Source organism: Rasamsonia byssochlamydoides (genome assembly GCF_041956645.1).
Source record: "Rasamsonia byssochlamydoides strain NRRL 3658 unplaced genomic scaffold VTN77scaffold_29, whole genome shotgun sequence".
NCBI classification, from domain to species: domain Eukaryota; kingdom Fungi; phylum Ascomycota; class Eurotiomycetes; order Eurotiales; family Trichocomaceae; genus Rasamsonia; species Rasamsonia byssochlamydoides.
Window position 1 is genome coordinate 145,462 of NW_027192412.1, and position 19,449 is coordinate 164,910.

The 19,449-nt window shown below is 48.7% G+C and overlaps 7 protein-coding genes across 7 annotated transcripts; 3 read left to right on the forward strand and 4 right to left on the reverse strand.

Annotated features, from left to right (window-relative positions):
• Positions 1-608: 608 nt before the first annotated feature.
• On the reverse strand, positions 609-2,117 carry VTN77DRAFT_4018 (uncharacterized protein; the record flags this gene model as incomplete). The annotated part of the gene is made up of 10 exons (XM_069420031.1): positions 609-639; positions 706-875; positions 939-1,188; positions 1,246-1,383; positions 1,441-1,478; positions 1,538-1,560; positions 1,616-1,780; positions 1,834-1,919; positions 1,978-2,012; positions 2,076-2,117. The coding sequence occupies 10 exons, from the start codon at positions 2,115-2,117 to the stop codon at positions 609-611; spliced, it is 978 nt and encodes a 325-aa protein (XP_069277922.1).
• Positions 2,118-2,908: 791 nt separating this feature from the next.
• On the forward strand, positions 2,909-3,394 carry VTN77DRAFT_4019 (uncharacterized protein; the record flags this gene model as incomplete). The annotated part of the gene is made up of 2 exons (XM_069420032.1): positions 2,909-3,156; positions 3,226-3,394. The coding sequence occupies 2 exons, from the start codon at positions 2,909-2,911 to the stop codon at positions 3,392-3,394; spliced, it is 417 nt and encodes a 138-aa protein (XP_069277923.1).
• Positions 3,395-3,643: 249 nt separating this feature from the next.
• Positions 3,644-4,672, reverse strand: VTN77DRAFT_4020 (uncharacterized protein; the record flags this gene model as incomplete). Its single annotated transcript, XM_069420034.1, has 1 exon — positions 3,644-4,672. One exon carries the CDS (start codon positions 4,670-4,672, stop codon positions 3,644-3,646), a length of 1,029 nt encoding a protein of 342 aa, XP_069277924.1.
• A 584-nt stretch (positions 4,673-5,256) lies between these two features.
• Positions 5,257-6,426, forward strand: VTN77DRAFT_4021 (uncharacterized protein; the record flags this gene model as incomplete). Its single annotated transcript, XM_069420035.1, has 5 exons — positions 5,257-5,322; positions 5,377-5,486; positions 5,547-5,841; positions 5,891-5,993; positions 6,050-6,426. 5 exons carry the CDS (start codon positions 5,257-5,259, stop codon positions 6,424-6,426), a joined length of 951 nt encoding a protein of 316 aa, XP_069277925.1.
• Positions 6,427-9,264: 2,838 nt separating this feature from the next.
• VTN77DRAFT_4022 (uncharacterized protein) lies at positions 9,265-9,475 on the reverse strand (the record flags this gene model as incomplete). The annotated part of the gene is made up of 2 exons (XM_069420036.1): positions 9,265-9,336; positions 9,383-9,475. 2 exons carry the CDS (start codon positions 9,473-9,475, stop codon positions 9,265-9,267), a joined length of 165 nt encoding a protein of 54 aa, XP_069277926.1.
• A 2,050-nt stretch (positions 9,476-11,525) lies between these two features.
• VTN77DRAFT_4023 (uncharacterized protein) lies at positions 11,526-12,000 on the reverse strand (the record flags this gene model as incomplete). The annotated part of the gene is made up of 3 exons (XM_069420037.1): positions 11,526-11,723; positions 11,772-11,909; positions 11,968-12,000. 3 exons carry the CDS (start codon positions 11,998-12,000, stop codon positions 11,526-11,528), a joined length of 369 nt encoding a protein of 122 aa, XP_069277927.1.
• A 5,787-nt stretch (positions 12,001-17,787) lies between these two features.
• On the forward strand, positions 17,788-18,747 carry VTN77DRAFT_4024 (uncharacterized protein; the record flags this gene model as incomplete). Its single annotated transcript, XM_069420038.1, has 1 exon — positions 17,788-18,747. The coding sequence occupies one exon, from the start codon at positions 17,788-17,790 to the stop codon at positions 18,745-18,747; it is 960 nt and encodes a 319-aa protein (XP_069277928.1).
• Between the last annotated feature and the right edge of the window lie 702 nt (positions 18,748-19,449).

Sequence of the window (19,449 nt, forward strand, 5' to 3'; positions counted from 1 at the left end):
AACCCTCAACTAAGCTGAAGCCATGTAATGCGAATATGTGGATGCGTCCACTAGCTAGGAGAGTAATAATATGAATGTTATACTCTGTTCTCAGAGTGGGTTTATTTATAGAGGTAATAAAGTTGGGTAACCTTAATCTTTAATCCCCCACAGCCGCTCTCCTAGTCAATGCTCCTGTCTGCTGGTGGATGTACAGCACATACATTACCATTATTAGACTGAATATACTTGCATTACATACTCCTTGAATGTTGCTCTCAGCTTGGTCGAGGATTCTAATAGAGCCCAGGGCATAAAAAAATATCCCTGTTACATATTCATTCCAATTCATTTGACAAGGCTCTACAGGAGTTCTGATTAGAAAAGGATGCACCGGTTGACTTATGTAGATTGGGCTTCTCTCCCCCCTTCCTCTATATATACCTTTCACCACAATATGGAGAGAATAACGATAAATGGTAATTTGTTTTTTTTTTTAAAAAAAAGTAGATGTACATATACTGATACTGTCATATTATCAAACCCAACCGCAATGTAGTCATTATAGTACTGAGTGATCAGTAACACAAACACGAGTAGTGCTGTACCTCAGAGCTAACTGCATCAGATCATTCTGGCTTACGACCATAGACAACGTAGCTAAGAAGCAAGTTAGATCTCACGCCTGCAAGAAAAGACCCCAGAGAAGGGACTGACTGCACTCACAAGTCAAACAGCGCGTGAATCTGACGATTCCTGGCATCAGTCCTCGTCTTGGCGGCAAGAATCTGCACTTCCTCCTTAGACCACCCAGAATATCGAGTCAACACCGCCATCGCGCCTGCTTCGAAACCGCCACTCTCAAACTGCAGCAGATTCCAAGTCCCCACTTTTTTCTATTGTATTAATATTAATATTAGCAACACCATACAAATCTTTAAAATGACTGCTTCACATACATAGTGGTTATCTTTTGGCCAGGTCCCTATAGGAACCCGATATCGGTGGACATGGATGTCTTTAAACCCTGCCTCACGGAACCACTTTTCAAGATTTGACCCCGGATTCACGACATATCCTGCCTTCCTGAACCCCTCAAGGACTTCCTTGTAGTATTGTTCGATGGAGGTTCCTTCAATTGTTTTATCTTCTGAGTACGGATTGGGGTTCCAGTCCTGAAATTCAACCCATCCTCCAGGAGCAGTATGGCTAACCAAGTCAGTAGGGACTCTGTGACAGGAGGTGAAGGGACTGAAGGGACTCAACCTGTAGCATTGCTTCACCAGCCCCTTGTAGTCCTTAACAGCACATGCCAGAAAACGGGCGTGGATAAAGTCGAAAGTACTCTTATATACCCATTCATCCTCGAAGTCTTCTATAATAAATCTCACATTTGGGGGGATGCTACATTCATTTACCCAACTTTCAGTAGCGATTTGACGAAGAGTGTGGCGGACTTACAGTGTTGGCTGAATAGGACTCAGATCATTCCCAATGACCTAAGCAAGCAACTTAGCGAAATGTAGTGTTATAGCATAGAGAGTACAAAATATCCTACCTCTGCAGAAGGGAACCGGTCACCTGCAAGACAAGTAACAGTAAGTATTATGTCAGAAGCATCAGTGTAGGCTGTTACCAAAATCTATGGCCCAAATTCCTGTCCCAGTACCAAGGTCTATGACACGATGCGGTGATTCTCCAATGGGCGCAAGGAATAGTTTCCGATCCATCAGTGTTAACATCATTTCGTGGATCATATCTAACCGATCTGATTCTTCCTCGTCATTGGGAAGGAGATAATCTTTCAGATGAGCATAAAAAGCCCTCGCACACAGCTTACGTGCAAGAACTTACTCCCATCGCGGTATCCGTGATAACGTCGACCGTTCTCCTGTCGGTAATTAAGGACAGACGAGGTGACGGAGGCAGTATAGGCCGAACTGGCATGTATCAGATTCAGTTGTCTGGTAGTCTGACGGTACGAGAGGCGTCACCAACAGCTCATTGCCATAAGTAGAATCATTGTCAGTAGCCTGTAAAGCAGCTGTTAGATCATGTCATGTATCTTATGACGATGTATCGTAGATTATACAGACCTGAACGTCGACCTCGATAGCTTGAGTCTGACCATCCGCCATCTTCGGGTCTCCTATGGCTCTAGAAGAATAATGGCTGAAACGAAATGACTTTGGGGGCTGGATTAGGAATGAGGAGTATAACAAGCTGGGCCAGGAGATAACCAAGAGCAATCGTGTTAGAAATAGCAGAGCCCAACATCGCACCCTTTAATAGTCCATTGATTAAAATTCATTTCCCCTCATGATCCTAATCAATCGACTTGCAGCGATAGTCTGACAGCGGCATGGTTCAACAGGCGTGGAGACAGCACTATGCTTTCGAAGCAACGGTATGTCGGAGCTAATAATATCCAGGCAGATTCTATTGGACAAATTTTTAATTGCAACTAGGTGCTGGTAGGGATTGATATGGACGCCACCTCGATTACTACAGACACCACATAATCATTCATTTTTAGTAAGGCTTGAAATCACATCACCACCAAATTTACTAGTGAAATTGATCATGACATAGGATGTCGACTCTTTACAAATCGGTCACATAAAGGTGGCCTCAGAGAGTAATAGCTCTGTTCTACATGGACTCAAGAGTCTTGGTTATAATAATAAAGTTGGGTAAGCTTAATCTTTAATTTCCCCACAGCCGCTAACCCCGAACAAGCAACCCTCCTGAGGCCACCTTTAGGCTTGCGGAGCTCAACACGATTATCATCAATTCCTAGAACCTGCATTATACATTGGTCTTCTTGACTCCTTCAATCGACTCTTGCTCGCCGCCCTTCCTTCGCTCCCTCTTTTATTTACTCTTCCAATCCAATTCCGACCTCAAGAAATCCAACACCTCGTCCAACATGCGCCTCCTCTCCCTCGCCTCCGCAATCCTCCTCGCCCTGAGCGCAACCGTCCTCGCTGCCGAACTCCAAATCGAAAAGACGCACGAAGTCCCCGCGTCCGAATGCAAGCGCACGACGCAAAACGGCGATACGGTGCACGTGCACTACCGCGGCACGCTGGCGTCCGACGGGACGCAGTTTGACGCGAGCTATGATCGGGGGAAGCCGTTGACGTTCAAGCTGGGGGCTGGGAGGGTGATTAAGGGGTGAGTTGCGCCCGAAAGAAAAAAGATTGCTTTGGTTGGCGTTGTCTGACTTTTACTGTTTGGTTTTAGATGGGATCAAGGACTCCTTGACATGTGCATTGGTGAGAAGCGCAAGCTTACGATTCCTCCGGAGTATGGCTATGGTGATCGCGGTGTTGGGCCGATTCCGGGTGGTGCGACGCTTATCTTTGAGACGGAGTTGGTGGGCATTGAGGGGGTGAGCAAGGATGAGCTTTGAAGGAGATAGACTTGGTTGGTAGATTGGTGGATTTGTTACATTACGAATGGTTGGATTGCGCATAGGTGGAATCATGTCGACAGTCAACGGGACAGCCCTTGCAGAGATCTGTGTATATTATATACATAAACAAATCTATGACAATGTATGAAAGACAGTCTATATCGGGTATCCAACTCTGCACCGGAATATAAACAGGGTATAACCTACAAACACCAAAAAATGAAAGAAAAATACCCGAGTCAACAATCAATCCATCTGGTCTAGGCTGTTCTCAGTCGCATCATTTTCAGACACGAGAATCCCAACCAAGCACTCTCCCAGCATCGCATCCCAATTCACCCACGGATGGACCTCCATGAAGAGCTTCCCCGAATCCTTGCCCGCCCCCCGCATGATCTCGCCCTTCCCACCGGGATGGAACGGGATGTACGGCGTGATGTTGTACACTTTCCCCTTGTACGACGTCCACGCATCCATGCCCTTGCGTCCGTTGTGCGCCTTCAGCATCGACGGCGTCACCCGGATGTAATGCGGCGGCAGGTTGGCGCCGCGCAGGTTGTTTTTCGGATTCGACGTCAGCGCTGCCCAGTCTAGAGGCGAGTGGCCCGGTTCGAGAACGACCTGGCGGGAGGAGTTGCGCTGAGGGGGCGCGAGAGTGCTGCGAGTGGGACGGCTCGACTGTGGAGTGCGGAGGGTGGACGCTGCGGAGGGCGGGGGACGGAGAGGAGTGGTGGATTTCAGTTTCGGAGGAGCAAGAAATTGGCCTGCGCTGGTTGTAGTTGTGCTGGTGTTGGTTTGGGTGGGTTTTTGAGATTGTTGCTGTTGCTGCTGCGCACGCAGTCGGGGCGGGGGAGGGGCCATGACGGAAGAGCTGCTCGCAGACGTTGCAGGAGGCGTAGAAGTAGAAGACGCAGAATTCAGATTCTCCTTTGCAGCTCCATTGGAATGTGACAGCTCATTCGACCTTTCATCTGGTCCTTTGTTATCGCCATCCAAGTTGAGCACCGGGATCTGATTCGCAGGTGCCGCTACCGCAGATGCCTTCGGGGTCGTCTGGGCCGATTCGCAGTCGCTGCTCTCTTTATCGACACGGTCAGCGTCCGGCGGAGGTATCGATCCATCCTGCGCGTCTTTCTCTGGCGGAGAAACAGGGGATTCTTCGGAAGCCTTCGGTTGTGATCGAGAGAAAAGGCCGAAACTCCACATGCTGGGAGGATGCCGGTAGAGCAGAAAGCCCCCGGCGATGACGACGGCTCCAAGACCTACCCAGCCCATGCCAGGAGTCTGGCAGCAGGCTAGATGTGTTGCGTGTGTCGAAGATACAATCGAATATACAATTGCGGAGGAGAGAGCGATAGATAATTAGTCATCGCGGTGGCGCGTGATCCGATCTTGGCTGACATAATCAATGCCAGCCTCGACCATATCGTCTTTCATCATCACAATCTAGCATTTCTTGCTGCTGCGATTATAACTGAATCAGTCATGATTTTGGTACTTCTTTGAGTAGTAAAGGGCGGATCATGAGTTCTCGAACAGCGTTGAGAAAGCAACTACTGCTACCTCCAACTGGGCAGCTTAATTAGTTGCTTGTCCTAGGGAGTTTATTGGCCCAATATACGGAGTACATTAATAGGTTCCTGCGGAATTAGAACCCGGGGTCCTATGTCGATCACATATGCTGTCCATCAGGCGATGGTGAAGTGAAGCTCTGATGTCAGCCCCCCATCACCCGCCACGGCGGGATTTGCCAGAGCAGAACTACCCATTTTGCCATTCAAGGCGATGGTTGGGTCAACTTTCACACCATGTGGTCTGCATCTGGAATGTGCACTGTTTATCATATAATGTGATGCCAAATGCTGCGCACAACGATCATGGCTGCTGCTGATACGGTCCTCCTCTTTGACGCAGGTGCCGGCACGGTAAGTCGTTCCGTTACTTTTTTAGACGAAATGGACATGCTTATCAATAAACAGGCTCAAGGAGGACGAGTAACCCAGGAGGATCGCTATGTACTTCTCTTTCCTGATCAGTTCCCCGCCAAGACGACCGACAAGATAGCCCTGTTTGGGGTCTACGATGGCCAGTGAGACTCTGTCGTCTGATATATATAGCTCTGCAACTTCTCACGTAACTATGTATCTAGTGGATCTGATATGGTGTCCGAACACGTCCGACAACATCTCCCGAATCTGCTCTCCAGCCGCCCTGAATTCGAAGACGGCGACTACGAGACGGCAATCGCCAAAGCCTTTGAGGACGAAGACTCCATCCTGCTGGAAAATGTCATGTCAAACGACACCGAGCCCATTGTCTCGGGCTCCACAGTGACGATATGCATTGTCAACTTGACCAAAGGCGTTCTGGTCAGCGGAAACGTGGGGGACTCTCCTGTATTATTTGCGGAGCGGGATCCTGCTACGGAAAAGCTGATTAGTCTGGTGGGTAATTGTGTGTTTTATTATAGTAAAATCAGCTTATGTTCCTCAGGAGCATCTGTCAAAGGCACACAAACCGAGTGCGCCTTCGGAAAGACGACGAATCGAGGACGCTGGCGGAGCTGTCCACAACTACACCGGGACTCCTCGGGTCGGTAAGTGTTCAGTCCAAAATTATGTCAACGAAAGGATAGACGCTGATCTAGCATAGGCACTCTGAACATGTCCCGAGCGCTGGGTGACCTTCAATACAAAAACCCCGTCAACACGCTCGACATCAACGGCTCGGCAAAGAGCAGACGAGCGAATGCCGCTGCCCCCGAAGACCGCGGCAACTTCTTATCCAACAAGCCGCATCTGCGGACCGTGCAGCTCAAAAAGGATAGCCGTTACGTCCTGCTGTGCTGCACCGACGGCGTGTCCGACATCACGGACGACAAGCTGCTGATGGACCACGTGATGAAGGAGTTCATGCGAGGGCAGCGCGCGACCGATATTGCGAAGCAGGTCACCAGTCTGACGGCCGGAAGGCCGGAGAGCGACAATAGCACCTGTGTCCTTGCGTTTTTGGATGGAATCAATTCGTAAGAGCAAGCAGACAGATTTCCGTCACGATGAAATATTCCTGCATTCGCCATGGATCCAAAAGTTAATTTACGAATTTACAGAAATGTATCATAGACTTTCCAGAAAAATGACCTCTAAGAGCTGATGTTTCTATGTATAGATAGATATATACAGAAAGAACAATTGATTTGGGCTCATTACTATGCGCTTGTTAATCTTGACGATAAATCTGGAGGAAACTCCTACTATCCATACACATTCTCTGCAACTTGCTTTTAGGTTTGTTGTAAATGACACATTAACGTCCCTCATACTAGAGAGCTTCAAGGTTGTGTTATCGTTTATTACTTGCCAGCTGCGTGTCCCAGCTCGATAATCTGGGGAATAGGTACAAGAGCCGAAGTTTTACACGGCAAACCCAGAGGCTCTCTTTGAAGGAAGGGAACAAACAGTTGTCATTATTTATATCCAGGTTCAGATCGTGTCAATAAACTGTGGTTATGATCCTGATGTTCATACTATACTGCTCTTGTCTCGTCGTTCTGCGATAAATCAGAAATCAGGCAGCTTCGAGGCTTAGTTAGGGCTTAGGGCGTGGAGACTAGGGCTGGCAGGTATACGCTCGCATCTTCCAAGTGCAGTGGCTACCTACCTACACATTCATTCCATTAGCAGACAAGTATGCATTTTCGTTACAGTATCTGCAGTGGTATTGAGGTTGCATATACAGAGTACTATTATAGGGATCCATCGAGGACATGTCTCTCGGATCTCAACCCAGTAAATGAATGACGAATGACATATGGCAGCACCTTGCAAACGGAGATAGACCTGCAAGCTGTCCATTCCCGCTTGCTGCAGCCATGCAGCTAGTCCTATGCCTAATTAGACCTGGACTGAGAGGTGAGACAAAAAAAAAAAGAAAGGAAACGGAAGCTTGCATACGTACTGTACATCCCCTGTGTTCACTGTAATGTAGGACACTTCGTCCTCTGTCTCAATTAAAAGAAAACATAATCTGGTTTACATTTTGATAAATCATGACGAATATTTGAAATAGAGTTCTGTGCCAGGCGCAAGGCGTAAGGAAGAGCATCACTGAGGTGGAACACTGCATAGCATAGTGAATCGGTACATTACCTATGGCCTTTTTTTTTAAAAAAAAATCACTGACAAGCCAATGAATTCTATTCGGTATCCCCCGCCGGTCTCGGTAGGTGACTGACCATCCAGTTGGAAGGAAACATCCGATCGATCCCTATGATGTCTCTTCGACTACCTCTGTCGGTAATACCTAATCTATCTACCTAGGGAAACTAGGTCGGTTACCTGCCTACCTAGGTATCCAAAACAGTGACTATGAGCCTTCATTCGAGCCAGTAATTCACTATTCCAGCCATGATGTGAATCACTCCCACCGGGGGTCTGCATATCAGTGCAGTGAATACGGAAGCAGACGGGAAGTGACTGCAGAAGAAGAGTCAAGGAATAAAAGGAAAGGAAACTACCGTAAGTGAATTCGTCTGTTGCCCTGACTTCCAAAAGTTATAAAAAGGCCTTCCTTTCCCTCTCTCCGTCTATCCCTCCTCCTTCTGATTTTTCTTCTTCTTTTCTCCCATCCTCCTCCTTCCATTCTTTGGTATATACTTATATACCCAACTCATATATACCCAATCTGGTATACATTCTTATTCTCATTCTTTCCAGTTTTATTAATTATGAATTATAAAGCGTCCATCAACCGTTAGCGGCTGCAGCTTCAGCTCCAGCATCCTTTCCGCTGGTACATCTGCGTTTCTTCTGCAGGTTAGGTACATGTACCCAGCTGACTGAGCGGTTTCGTTTTGTTCTTTAATTTTTTCGGCCCCTTCGACGCGCACCTTGCTACGGAATCTCCATGGATTCCTCACACTATCCCACATTGGGTTCGCAGTGTATGCGACTTGACTTGCTACATTTGGACACCTATCACGGTAAGTACAGTGCAATACATACGTTTTCGATCAGCATATATATGGTTGTCCTCTGTTGTCTGTTTGCTAACTTCAAGTTATTATTTAGGGCACAAAGCTCATCTTCGACAAGAGAAGTCCACGCCCGACCTGCACCCAACTCATCGAGAATTCACGAAGGGTGAACGATCTTGTCGATCAGCTAGCTGGTAGCAAAGAATGTCTCGCACCATCACTAGCTACTTTCACAAGAATGGTCAAGCGGGCCACGTATATATCGGTGATGGAATCTCCACTTTGTGATGCTGGTGCGTAACATGCATATATACTGCACTCTCGACCTACCCCCATTTCACTTGATTCTTGCCTCCATCGAGCCAAATTCACGCTGGTCAAGATGTCAGACAGACATGTCTTCATTCGCCTCTAGGACTCTGGTACAGCGTGATCGTGGAGGAGACGTCATTGGTTCTCGTTCAGGGCTTTGAAATGATCATCAACCTGTGGTGCAGACCAATATATGTTAGGGTTATGTATATAAACGCACCCTGCCTTAACGCCCACCTGATTCCGACGACGATCGCAATGACAGAAATGAAGATGAGCAATTCGATGCGGTCGAAGTGTACTATGGAAAGATTTAAGGAGATACATATACGCTGCATGTTGATGCTCTGCCACGACCGGACTCACTGCCATGGAGGATATCTCTGTGATGAGGTAGGTCTAGGCAAGGTCAGTCTGGAATCCGTACCGAAGGAACGAATGCATCACTGACCGGATTTGTTTGATTCAGACACAAACAATCCTAGCCGTCTGTCTCCTAGAGCGATGGTTTCGCCGTGTTCACCGCAAGACAAGGCATCTCGCAAGCCTGGGAATGGCAGACAGCAACCAGACGGCTGCTCTAAAGACGAGCTGAATTTCCCACCGCTGATGCCGCTAATGTAGAAGAGATCCCGACAATACCGCTGGCGACCTGTACGGATAGGAGGTCAGCACGGTCTGGGCTGGAGGGCACGTACCCTCCTGCACCGCAGCCTCTGCCTTTCGGTGCCGTTGTTGGCTTCCTCTGACTTCTCAATGCAGACATCTGTGGGAGCGATCCATGGGTCCATCATCAGGCCAGAAGACAAAATACGCGTTTTGCTGATCTGAATGTCCTCCAACATACCACCATTGGCCGGGTCTTTTTCTTCCTAGTGCAGTGTAAGGCACAAAGCCATGGAGACCGAGAACAGGGGTTGGGAGGACGGTGCCATTCCCATTGCAAAAAAAAAAAAAGAATCCTCAAATTCCGGAGAGCGTTTGTTTGGATAAATAACCATCGAAACTGACGAACGCCTCAACGACGTTGAGGCTATTGCTCTCATTTCCCACCGGATTGCTGTACCTCAGTATCATGATCTTGACGAGTGCTCAAGGGTATGTTGCTTCCAAACAAACACATTGGCTTCTTTCGCTTTCCTCTAATGAATTGTTTACAGATGAATACCTCCAGCGTTGCAGTGACAGAACAGAGTTGAACTTGCTGTCTCTACACTCATCAATCTTAGGATTAACGAGGACTATGCGACGGATAACCACAAACCCGATGAGCTGATTGAGTTCGTGATAATGTCTGTCCCTGAAATTGGCCAACTGTGCCTCGGTCAGCCAACAATTAGCGATATGTCAACCGCTCCTGGGAATCATTTCCCAGTCCTCAATCATGGTCTCAGTATGATCAATATCCCAGCGCGACTCTCGGGGTGACAGTCGTCTTGCTTTCTTCCATATACGACAAATGTCCTTCATAGGGCAACCGGCCTATCTGGGCTCAGTATGCACAATATGTGATTGCAAATTATGATGCCCTTAAAAAAGAAACACAAGCAGCTGGGCCACTTCTTACCAGATTCCTGAAGCATCTTGAAAAGTATCGCGTTACCCATCGGCTAAACACCAGGATATCGTTTTCTCATACCTCCGTTATTGTGTTCCTTGAGCAGGGTGTCCTGTTCCTGCAACAGTTGAGCCTGCTGCTGAACAGTCCAATGCCCCCACATGCTCCTCAGCTTCTTTCCATAAGCTCCTTCCGGTGAGTGAGCACGCTGCAATCGAACAGCACGCAACTCCTCGAACGTGAATGGCGACAGATCCCTGGGCACAGCACAAAACTGCATCAACCCTCAGTCTGCTGCTGAGCAGCATTTGTCGTCGGCTATGCAGATTATGTACTCAGTTACAATCTACAGCCTCTCAAACTTCCCCTCACTTCTACACACTTTGGAGCTGCTCTGTCGTCGTTGAAGCGAAGAGAGAGTGTTCAGCTCACGCGCAGGCAGATACATCGGTATGTATATCCTATATCTTTTTTCCCTTTCCTCTTTTTTTTTATGTGTGTGTGTGCTAAACCTAGCTATCTATAGCTGGCATCCAACAGCAGCGGAAAAAAACTCGAAGATCCAAAGAGGATCGTCGACTCAGTGTATAAATGGTATCAGACTACTTCAACTGGTGCTTCCTGCGTCTTAGCGGCAAGAAACTACGAGTCTTCACTATAATATCCAGTGAATGGAAAGCGGGCCGCTATGATGTATATGGCTGTACTGAATATGGAGCGGTCTATTTCGATACAGCTTTCGACTTTGGAAGACCTGCGGACAGGCCGACGTTCACTGATTCCCGGGCAGCTCCGGCTGGGCCTGCTTGCTTTTCACTGTATACACTATATACGACTACATAGTTCCAGATCATTGGTCCAGGAAGACAACTCTGAGACCTTTGATACCTTTGGTACCTTTACCTGGAGTCCTGCTCTAAGATGCAACCAGGATACTCGGTCGGAACGACTTCTGCCTCGGCAACATCAGGAATTGGCGCCAGTGGCCTCTCAGTGGGACGGTCCTTTCCTCCATCGACTTATCACCTACCTACTTGGCTGTACGAAGCCTTCAGACGACGGCATAGTCACCTCCCTCGCGCAGGTGTACGTTTCTCATAGAGATTTCGAGAGTCCCTTCGTGAATTGATCACGGACACTATCTCGCTGGAGAAAGACTATGTTTGGGCGATGAGATAGATGAACCTGCCGCACTGATCTGCTTTGACGAGATGGGGCTCTGGGAAGTTATCAAAACGACGTAGGACGTGTCCGTCTTAGACTTGCGAACGAAAGTGCATGATTCAACCCGGCAACGGTAGGCGTCCTCGAGACTGCGCCAGCTTTCGGATCCGGCGGGAATCGTGAACAGCAGACCGGGACTGCAAGACGTTCTGGTTGTGCCACCACTCTGCGTCTACTCTGGCCATCAGAGGAGCACCTCGTGCGGTTTGGGACCGGGCTGCACCGCAGGATCCGGACGCCGCGGCCTGGGCTAGCGCCTGGTTCGTCGATATTCATAGCCAGAGCAGAGCACTCGAAAAGCATACCAGCGTCATCTCTTTGGCTGCATCATCAAGGAGCGACTCCCAGACAGGGAGTGTATGCACGACAATCCGGACGACCCAGTGGTCGTTGTGACCAGGCTTCCTTAGAAGCAGACCCTTGCTGTCACTCGATTCGGCCGACTCTTGTTATCAAGACTGAGGAGAAAGTCGCCTGCAGCCGCACAATCAACACAGACACCCTCGTGTCATCGATGATGGCAGAGACACCCATGCGAGATTGTCTGGTGGAGTTGAACTTCAGATGATCACAGCAAGATGCCCCAGATACGCGGAAATTCGTTCTAGGAACAAGGGAGCTGTGAGAATGAAGAATACTTGAAAGATCTCAATTCAACAGATACATGGATTCTCGCCGAGAGCTGGATAAGGCCATGCAATGTGACTGGAACTCATGATAATGCTGCTGGCAGTATTGGAAGACAGCGTCTACAAATGCGATGGCCCTGCGAGGGATCTGTGGGCAATTCAACGGCGTCTTTGCAACACCCTCCTGTCCCATGTCCTCCGATGTTCGCCCAGCAGTGCAATTGTAGCTCCCGCAGACTCAATCGATGCCTATATCTGGGACACCGTCATCAAGAAACGGTTGCTGTCAACTCGTAAAATGTCCACGTGCGTCCAGTTGGAGAAAACGTTCCCATGGAGAAAACGTGCACTGGCGATCCAAACAACTTTGAGCGTTCAAGGGAGGTTTGTGGCCATCCACCTTCTTCTGGGGTTCCAACCACCCTATCGTTGATGTGCAAATGACAGCCAACATCGCTTGACAACTCCGACGCTCCTCAGACGCATGCACTGTAGGGCGCACTTTGGAGTTTCCCATCAACGTTACTCAAGTCGAGGCCCAGTGGAGAAGTGTTTGACAGAATCATCGAGCGTTGCCGATTGGAGAGGAAACTGGACCATCTCAACACCAGAATCGATAGGAGGGTTGAGGCATCAGACCCAGCAATATCTTGCGTCTTGCACAGTCTGAGGGATCCTGCTTGCGACTGTCTGGTCGAACTCGACCAATATCAGAATTCGACCACCGAGAATCCAGATGTGATTACACAGACAGATTTGAGAAGGATATACCATAGACCAACAATCTTCAAGTCCAAGACTTTTGAGTTTGAGTTCAATGCTCTCATCTGGCCGTTCAATCTACGACAATATGGCAATCCGGTGTGGGGTTTCCCAGTCCTCAGCAAGCTGCAAACACTGACTGATTGACTCAGTCGCAACCTTGTCCGAAGAACAACTTGCGGATCGTTCTCATGTGTGGACCAAATGCAGAGAAAGCTCGACGTGGTATCACAATGCAGGCCTTCTCAGGGTCCCCTGGTACATTCATATTACTATATGGCCAAGGGAGCCGCAGAGGCCTCACCTCGCATGCGAGGAACTCTCGAGCAAAGTTCTTGGAGGGGACTGATGTGAAGGTAAGAATATTCACCAGGAATGATTGCGGAAGGCACATTGCCTCCATATCTGGAATAAAAATACAGATACCCAGAGGCGAAAGATCAGTGATCTAATCAGACAAAAAAAAATGTCCGCGCCGGAAAAGAGAACTGAAGACTGGCTCCTTTCGATCTCTGTCGATGTGAGTACATAATTCATTCCTCTTTGATCGTGCACTGTGGCATGACAGGAGAGAGGCGATTGACATCTGCTTTCCAACAGCAACGAGAAGGAGTGTCCATCAGAATCCAGTATTACTGCCATGATGCAACCCAAATTTGGGCCCAACCTTGTCAATGTTCTCTACTTACCTTTCCGAACTGTGTGAGGAGCTAGCCGCAACGCTGGACAGAAACGATCAGGACAAGGACGCACTATTGCTACGGTCCATGAAGTCCCTTTCTGCTCCTTTGCTTCAAGCGCATCTACTCTCGGCGTCTTCTCTCGGTAAGTCATTCCGGTGTTGCTTGGTAGTCCTTCATCATTGCTTCCTCGATCATGCTAATTCTTTGTAATATAGAATCCAAAAGCAATCTCTCTCTCTCCTCCTGTGACAAACATGGGACCCACGTCAAACGCGTAAGCACCCAGGGCAACACAGAGTTAAATAAGCCACTGATTATGATGTAGCCCGTCTTTCTGAAAAACGCCCTCAATTGAAATCTTTCGTGTCTGCCGTGTTCCTTCTGAAGAGAAGAAGGACCGTCTTACTGCGTCGTTTTTGCAGCTGGCCTGGTCACTTCTTCCAGAAATTCCCCAACAGTCGGGCAATCAGCCTCTTGGATCATGGTCAACCCTAATGCATTGGGCCATACACAAAACCACGTGGACAGCTGAAGGAATTAGAATCAGATCCTCATCCCGTCCTGTTCTATCAAGGCTGAAGCAGCAAGTTCCTCACAGACTTCAACTCGAATGAGAGCCTGATTTGATGAGTCGTTTCGTTTTATTAAAAGAAACCCATTCTCTCTAACAGCAGAGAGCCAACTCGAATTCGAAGTTGAATTCGACAGACGCCGTCTCATTCTGATCAGGGAGATCTGGCTATTCGGTGTGGTACGACGACATGGACGAGAACAATGCAGATGAGAGAACAAGGATTTCCCGATTTGCACATGGTGGAATATCAGGCGGAGCCCAAACGTCGTGTACACGGTCAACTCTGAAGTCTTGAACGACAAGCCACACGGCCTTTGACATCAGCCTTGGACAGAAAGGAAAGGGAACATGTCACGTCGAGGTCGATATTCTGCTCATTGTAATCGCGTTTTTTTCCCCCTTTTCTTTTTTCTTTTCTTTTTTGTTTTTTTTTCTGCGTTTCTCTTTTATTTTTTTATATATAGACCAAGCTGTCTCGCCTGCGGGCCCTACTACTGACGACATTCTCGAATCCCACTTCTCTGCCGAGACCACTTGTTACGGCACGGTTGAGTTGTAGATATCACGTGGACTATTCACACCTTAAGTGTGGACGGTCCTTAGATTCTTAGAGGATCATCCACAATTCATCCATAATCGATACGATATACGGACTACCCGTACCACCATTTTTGAAGTCACAAAGGATGTTCTGGATGATCTTTGGGCAATTCGGGCTCACATGGACCAGAACCCGCCCAACTTTCGTGCTGCTATTCTCGGCAGCAATGATGCGTGGGAACAACTCGATAATTGGGGTAGGGAAGGTGACGCCGCCCTTTGGGAGATTGGGATTCCCTTTGAGGAAAATCCTAATGATGCAAACCACACCACGCCAGTTGGGATTCTGAACTTGATTGTGATTGCTGCTGATACAATCAAGAAGATGACGGGTCACCTCAGGGATAGGGACCTGGTTCTGGCCAAGGATGTGTGGCAGGAGGCCTACAATTTCCTTTACCACTGGAACCATGCTGTGTCTAGAATGATTTGAGGGGTGGCTTTCAAGGGAATTTGGGGGGAATTTCAGGGGAATGAACAGTCTAGTGGTTTATTTCTTTCCTTAAGTTGCTTTTCATACATAAGACTCTAATCCATTTTAAATCCTTCTTAATTTTTTTTCTCCTTGTTCTCTTTCATATAAAAAAAGGTGAAGTAGAATAATAAAATAAATAAAATCAAGAAAATAAAATAAATACTACCTAAGGATTTTTATATAAATATGGAGTTTGAATTTTAAGAATATTAATATAAAAATTGGACAGGTAGGGTTTGAAATACCCCTAAAGATGGTGGGTTATGAACATTGTCTCAGGCTGACTGCCGGGATGGGATCTCATCCCATTAAAATCGGGACGAAAAGTCTGGAATTTATGGGGATGGGAATTTCCTCGATGGGAAACCGTACGGGAATGGGATATTCCCGTCCCTTATCCCATATTATGGGAATCCCATGCCGTATGGTCTTGGCATCCCATGGGAGGGGATATCGATACCCTTGTCATCCCGTGGGGAGGGGAGGGGAGAAGACCCCCCTCGGGATCCTGATTTCCCATCCTGTGGTCAGCCTAGGTCCAAGAAAGAAGGCTAACTGCCACATAAGGTAAGAAGAAGCCAAGTAAAAGGACAAGAATCGACTCAGTTAGAGGCACGCCTACTAAAGCTATACAAGATATACTAATAGTAGTTTGTCGTCTTATTGACCCTCTACGAATTTGAACAGCATATCTCGCGTGGTTATGGAGTTATTGCAATGTAAAGTTGTTGAGTTTCTTCCTTTTTTGGGCTCTACCGCGGAAGGCAAGGCAGGAGAGTCTTCGCCGTGAGCACCCAGCGGTGCTGGAATATTGAGTCGGTTTCTCCCTTACAAAGGTGCCTGTAGCGAGAGTCAGTCCCCTTCAGCAAGTCTTCAAAGATTCATCCTGTGGAATTCCAGTCAGAAGAGGCACGTCATATCGTCCGTCATACCTGTGCACGAATGGGAGCAGAACGACTGGAAGGCGTTCCTTCCTTTCCATCTGTTGTATACGGCCTTGTGTCTAGGACTACGTCAACGAACCCACGGGTAACAATACGAGAGCACTAGAGAATAGGAATGTCCGCTCGGCTAAAAACAAACAAAATAGGGCAACACAGCGCTTCAAGTCTTGTTATCTCCACACTCCAACTGAAACTGGAAAAAGATTTCCATGACGCGGGGATATTAAGAAGAGAAGAAATGGAAGAGAGAAGTTGCCATTCAAGTCTACAATCAATCCCGGATCGAACTTGGGCCGGACAAGGGCTAGAAAAGGGGCTCAAGTTATACGATACCTGATAAAACCGCTCTCACAGCTCCCTCCGGCACCACGCCAGGATATCGACCGATGAAGTCCCGGACGATCCACGACGGGTGATGCCTCTTTCGAGTTTGGATCTGAAACACGTCTCATATTCTGGTGATGGCGTGATCCCTACGTGTTGTGTCGATCGAGTTGCTTTTTTGTAAGCGAAGATCCCTTCCAGGCAGCGAGTCATTTATACTCCGTAAGTGGTAACGTTGCAACGTCAGAAGAAGAAGTTGAGCGAGGCGACCCTGTCGGCGGGACGATCAGCGGCATATCGATAAGATAACAAATTGCCCCATCACAAGTCAGCTGATCAACGCTAATCTCCTCGCCTTTGTCGTACTGTATATTCATAATCTATCCAGCAATATACAAATGGTTCAGCTCATCATGTACTCCGTAATGACTGATGGGTTCACGATCGAATCCACCTGTCGAATTATTTACCCGGACGGGTCGATCCTCCTAAACACCCTGGCGCTGCTCGACGGTCTTTCTTTTAGCGCTGGACAGAGAGAACTACGTAATGCAGCTCCGTCTAGTCGTGCGCGACGCGTAGTAGTGTCTGTGACGGGTAAGAATCCTAAGTCGAGGGAATCGTCGTCGTTGTCGACACGTCAGGATGGATGATTCAAAGCATTGTTTGAAAAAGGAAGGAGGTTTCTTCGCTTCCGTTGGCGGCGGCTGCAAGAGAAGAGTTTGTAGCCTACCACCCAGCCGGGGTTGCTGAACGGCCTGAGCGCACAGATCTTGCGTTTCAGTGCATTCAGCGAGGGGCTGATTGGCTGGCGTGGCCTGCGTGGCCGCTGGGGGCTTCTGTTTCCAGCAGGAGCGTCCGATCCGGAACCGAGAGGATGGGCCTGTGATGGACCTCAAGGAAAGAGGGATCCGCCTCGTTAATAATCTTGAATAACCGAATCTCGCTCGCTCGTCTCGGCGGGCCGTTGCTGGCCCAGTGGAGCCTCGTGCTCCCAGCCTGGCGGTCGGAGGCTAGCCCGATCAGGCAGGCGAAATGCTGTCCAACCCAACTGGCCGTCGACCAGCCCGATTAGGCAGCTGGTTTTGATGACCGGTGGAGAGCTCGAGTGTGACCATCCGGTCGCTTTCTTTTTTTCAGCGCAAGAGCTTAATATTGATTCGAGCATCGATCCTGAAGCACGTCGTCCTGCCCCAGCCGACCGAGACTGTCTGCCTCCTGATCGACTGCTCCTAAGACAATATAATATGAAGACGGTGCCGCTGTGCCCGAAAGGCCATGATTCAGCTCTGTCTGCTGTCTCTCCTGCCTCCCACCACCGTCATCGACAATGAATCTGGCCGAACACTGCAAGACGGTCCATGTTGGCCGCCATCACAAACACCTGAAGTGGTCTAAGAAAGAGGCCCCCGTCCTGACCGTCTCGTCAGGAGACGTGGTCACCTTCGACACCATCGACAGCGGCAATGGTCAGATTGGCAAGGACTCCGACACATCCGCCCTCGACGCCTTCAAAATCGAACTGGCAGACCCGGCCTTCGGGCCTGTCTATGTTCGGGATGCCGAACCGGGAGACGCCCTCAAGATCGAGATTCTCGCGCTGGAAACGGGCGACTGGGGCTGGACGGCAGTCGTCCCGGGGTTCGGGCTGCTGGCCGATGACTTCACCGAAGCCGATCTCAAAATCTGGAGATTCAACCCGGAGGCTGGCTATGCAGAGCTGAAGCCAGGCGTGCGGGTTCCGTTGCGACCCTTCTTGGGGATCATGGGGGTGGCGCCCGCTGCCGATGGTGAATTCTCCACAATCCCCCCTACCAACGCCGGAGGAAACGTCGACTGCCGAGATCTGACGGTGGGCTCGACGCTGTATCTTCCTGTCCAGGTTCCCGGTGCGTTGTTCAGCTGTGGTGACGGTCACGCCGCGCAGGGACAAGGCGAAGTCTGTGGAAGTGCTATCGAGACCCCGATGAAGGCCACCCTTCGACTGACCGTGTGCAAAAACCACCCCTGGGTAACCTCCCCCCATCTGCAGACCCCTCCAGAAGCTCCGCCTATCTATCCGGTTGTGGATCGAGGGCGTTATGCCACCATGGGTCTGGACTCGGATTTGTTGGAGGCGACGAAGAAGGCTGTACGATACATGATCGAATGGCTCGTCGCCACTAAGGGCCTGACCCGGACTGAGGCATACATCCTGGCCAGTGTGGCGGCGGATCTGAAGATGGCAGAGGTGGTGGATATGCCCAACCATGCGGTCACCATGAGCATACCATTGAACATTTTTGAGTGAGGGCCATGAACACTGTCTTCCATGCCGAGCGATATGGCAACGGTCGGCCATTGGCATCTACGATAACTATCTACTATTTCGACTGGGCGAACTGGATACTTCGGACTCGCTGTGCTGACTTGCGACAATACCACGATGTAATTAAATTGACTCTTCTTGGCCATTCTGTTCTGATATGAGTCGGCGATAATACTGTGTCAGAAGGTTTGATGCGGCAATTTCTGCAAAGGACGGATGGGATGATGCTTTTACTTGTACTCGCATGACACCTGGGACGCATTTGGACAGAGTGATTGTTTTGATACCTGCATTAATTACTATTACTACTAGAATGAATGATAATAATACTTTGCATTCATATGTTTCAGGTTGTAGTCAGTGCTTGCTTCATGATGAGACATGAATAATGCATACCTTTAGTAAAAAGAACTGACCAGAGGCATGTCAAGAATCCAAGATATATATCTATTCTGATGTCCTTTCCTTTTCTACTACATATCCACATCTGTCCTTCGACTCCTTCCTGCTCCTCCAGTCCCCGTGCATTGAAAAATCTTAAATATCTACCTCCCTAATTAGGTATATACCTCGGCACGTGCAGTTTCAGCCTTAGAGACCAGAACCAGGACTATGCCGTAGAGGGAATTTCTACCCGCCGCCACACACGTAACGTCTCTAGCAAGACGTATCAGACCTGACAGG